The sequence below is a fragment of the Penaeus vannamei genome, chromosome 40, assembly GCF_042767895.1.
Source record: "Penaeus vannamei isolate JL-2024 chromosome 40, ASM4276789v1, whole genome shotgun sequence".
In the NCBI taxonomy this organism is placed as follows: domain Eukaryota; kingdom Metazoa; phylum Arthropoda; class Malacostraca; order Decapoda; family Penaeidae; genus Penaeus; species Penaeus vannamei.
Genome location: NC_091588.1, coordinates 25,563,399 through 25,565,898, shown reverse-complemented (window position 1 = coordinate 25,565,898; position 2,500 = coordinate 25,563,399). Strand labels below are relative to the sequence as shown.

The 2,500-nt window shown below is 55.5% G+C and overlaps 1 protein-coding gene across 1 annotated transcript in view; it reads left to right on the top strand.

Moving 5' to 3' along the window:
• LOC113809577 (G-protein coupled receptor moody-like) overlaps positions 1–2,500 on the top strand; it is a 76,033-nt gene that overhangs the window by 64,534 nt on the left and 8,999 nt on the right. Inside the window, 1 exon segment of the mRNA XM_070117501.1 lies at positions 2,053–2,203. Within this exon segment, the coding sequence (XP_069973602.1) occupies positions 2,053–2,203 (151 nt within the window).

Genomic DNA, 2,500 nt, shown 5'->3' with positions numbered 1-2,500 from the left:
TATGTTGGGGGAGGGGTATGTTGGGAGGAGGAGTTATGTTGGGGGAGAGGGGGTATGTTGGGAGGAAGGGGGTGTATGTTGGGGTTGGAGGGGTATGTTGGGGGGAAGGAGGGTATGTTGGGGGGAGGAGGGGAGATGTTGGGGTGAGGGTGGATGTCGAGGTTGGGGTATGTGGGGTGGATGGGGTTGGAGGAGGAGTATGTGGGGGAGGGGGTGGATGGGGTTGGAGGGAGGTATGTGGGGGGGTTGCGGATGTGGGGGGAGTGGAGTTGGTGGGAGGGGCGTATATGGGGGGTTCTCTGTGTGTTTTTTTTTTTTTTTTTTAGGGGGGGGAAGTATGTTGTGGAGGGGGTATGTGGGGGTTCTCTGTGAGGTGGATGTGGGGGAGGGGGATGTGGGAGTCGGTGGGAGAGGGGGGTGGAGAGAGGTCTATGTGGGGGAGGAGGGGGTGGAAGGGGTCTGTATAGTGGGGGTGCCGTAGGGGTTCTTTGTGGGAGGGTATTTGAGGGGAGGGGTTCTGGGGGGGGATGAGAGGAGTCAGTCGGGGGGGGGGAGTGTTGTGTAGCGGTTTCTCTGTGGGGTTGATGTGGGGGGGGTTGGAGGGTTCTTTTGTGTGGGGGAGCAGGGAGGGGGACTGGGGGTGTTTCTGTGGGGGAATGTGGGACCTTCAGCGGGTTCTCTCTGGTGATCTTCTGTGGGGGATTTGGGGGGGGGTTCCTGTGGGATCTGTTGGGGGGGGTTCTGTGGGGTCTGTTGGGGGGGGGTTCTGTGGGGTCTGTTGGGGGTGAGTTTTGGGGTTCTCTGTGGGTATTCAGTGGGGGATGTGGGGGTTCTCTGTGGGCTGTCTGTGTAGGGGTTCCATGTGGTTCTGTGGGAAGGAGGGTATGAGATGTATTTTGTTTTCCTTCCTTTTTTGTGTATTTTTTCGTTCGTTTTCCTTTTTTTGTCTTATGTCTTCCTCCTCTCCTCTCCCTCTTCCTCTCTTCTTCCTCCCTCCTGCTCTCCCTCTCCTTCATTCTCAATCCCACTGCTTTCTCTCCCCTCCTTTCCCTCCCTCTCCCTTCTTTCTTTCTTTCTCTCCCCCTCCATCCTTTCCCCTCACCCTCCTCTCCCTCTACTCCTTCACCCTCCATCTCTTCCCCTCTCCCCTCCCTCCCTTCTCATTCCCTCTCCCCCCTCCCCCCGATCTAAGTCCCCCTCACTCTACCCCCTTCCCTCTCCCCTCCCTCCAACTCCCTCTCCCTCTCCCATTCGCTCAAAACCATCTCCCTCAACCCACTCCCCTTCATGCAACTCACCCTATCCCTCCTTCCCCCCCTCTCCACCCTCCCTCTCCTCTCCTTCCCCTCCCTCTCCCCTTCATCCATCCTCTCCCTCTCTCTCTCTCTCTCTCTCTCTCTCTCTTTCTCGCTCTCTCGCTCTCTCTCTCTCTCTCTCTCTCTCTCTCTCTCTCTCTCTCTCTCTCTCTCACTCCTCCCTCTCCTCCTCCCCTCCTCCTTCTCCTCCCTCTCCCTCTCACTCTCCCCACTCCCTCTCCCTCTCTCCCCATCCCCTTCCCTCCTCTCCTCCTCCCATTCCCTTACTCTCCCCTCCCTTCCCCTTCAACCCCCCTCTTCCTTCCCCTCTTCTCCCCCTCTCGCTCTCCCTCTCTCCCCCTCCCCTTCCACAAAATCTCCCCTCTCTCTCCCTTCCCTCAACCCCTTCCCTCTTCCCCTCCTACCCCACACCCTCACTCTCCCTTCCCTCTCCTCCTCCCCCCACCTCCTCTTCCCTCCCCCTCTCCCCCCTCTCCCTCCCTCCAATCTCTCCCTCCCTCTCACTCTCCCCCCTCTCCCTCCTTCTCATTCTCCCCCCTCTCCCTCCCCCTCACTCTCCATCTCTCCCCACCTCCTCTCCCCCTCCCCTTCCACAAAATCTCCCTCTCTCCCCCTCTCCCTCCTCTCTCCCTCCCTCTCACTCTCCCCGCCTTACTCCCTCCCTCAATCTCAACCCCCTCTCCCTCCCTCCCCCCTTCTCCCTCCCTCAATCTCAACCCCACTACCCGTATTCCAGGGAGGTTCGGATTCGACCCCCGCCTGCAAACGTGTTCCATCCTGGACGACAACAATAAGTCCCCGAAACAGGTGTTGTTTGGGATCGGATTCTGTGTTCCCGCCATCATCATCGTCATCTGTTATTCGCTTATATTCTTCGTTATCCACAAGTGAGTTTTTATTGTTTTTCGTTTCGTTTGGTTTTATTTTGTTTCGTGTTTTTTTTTCTTTTTTTGTGTGTCTCCTTTTTTTGTCTTCTTTGTTTTTGTTTTTTGGTTGTTAGTTTAGTAGAATTGGATTATGTTATTTTTGTTTTTGGATAAGATTGTTTTATGTCAGTTAGTGGAGTTTTTTTTCGATATTAGTGTGTGTGTGTGTGTGTGTGTGTGTGCGTGTGTGTGTGTGTGTGTGTGTGTATGTGTGTGTGTGTATGTATATGTATGTACGTATGTGTGACAACTCCATCC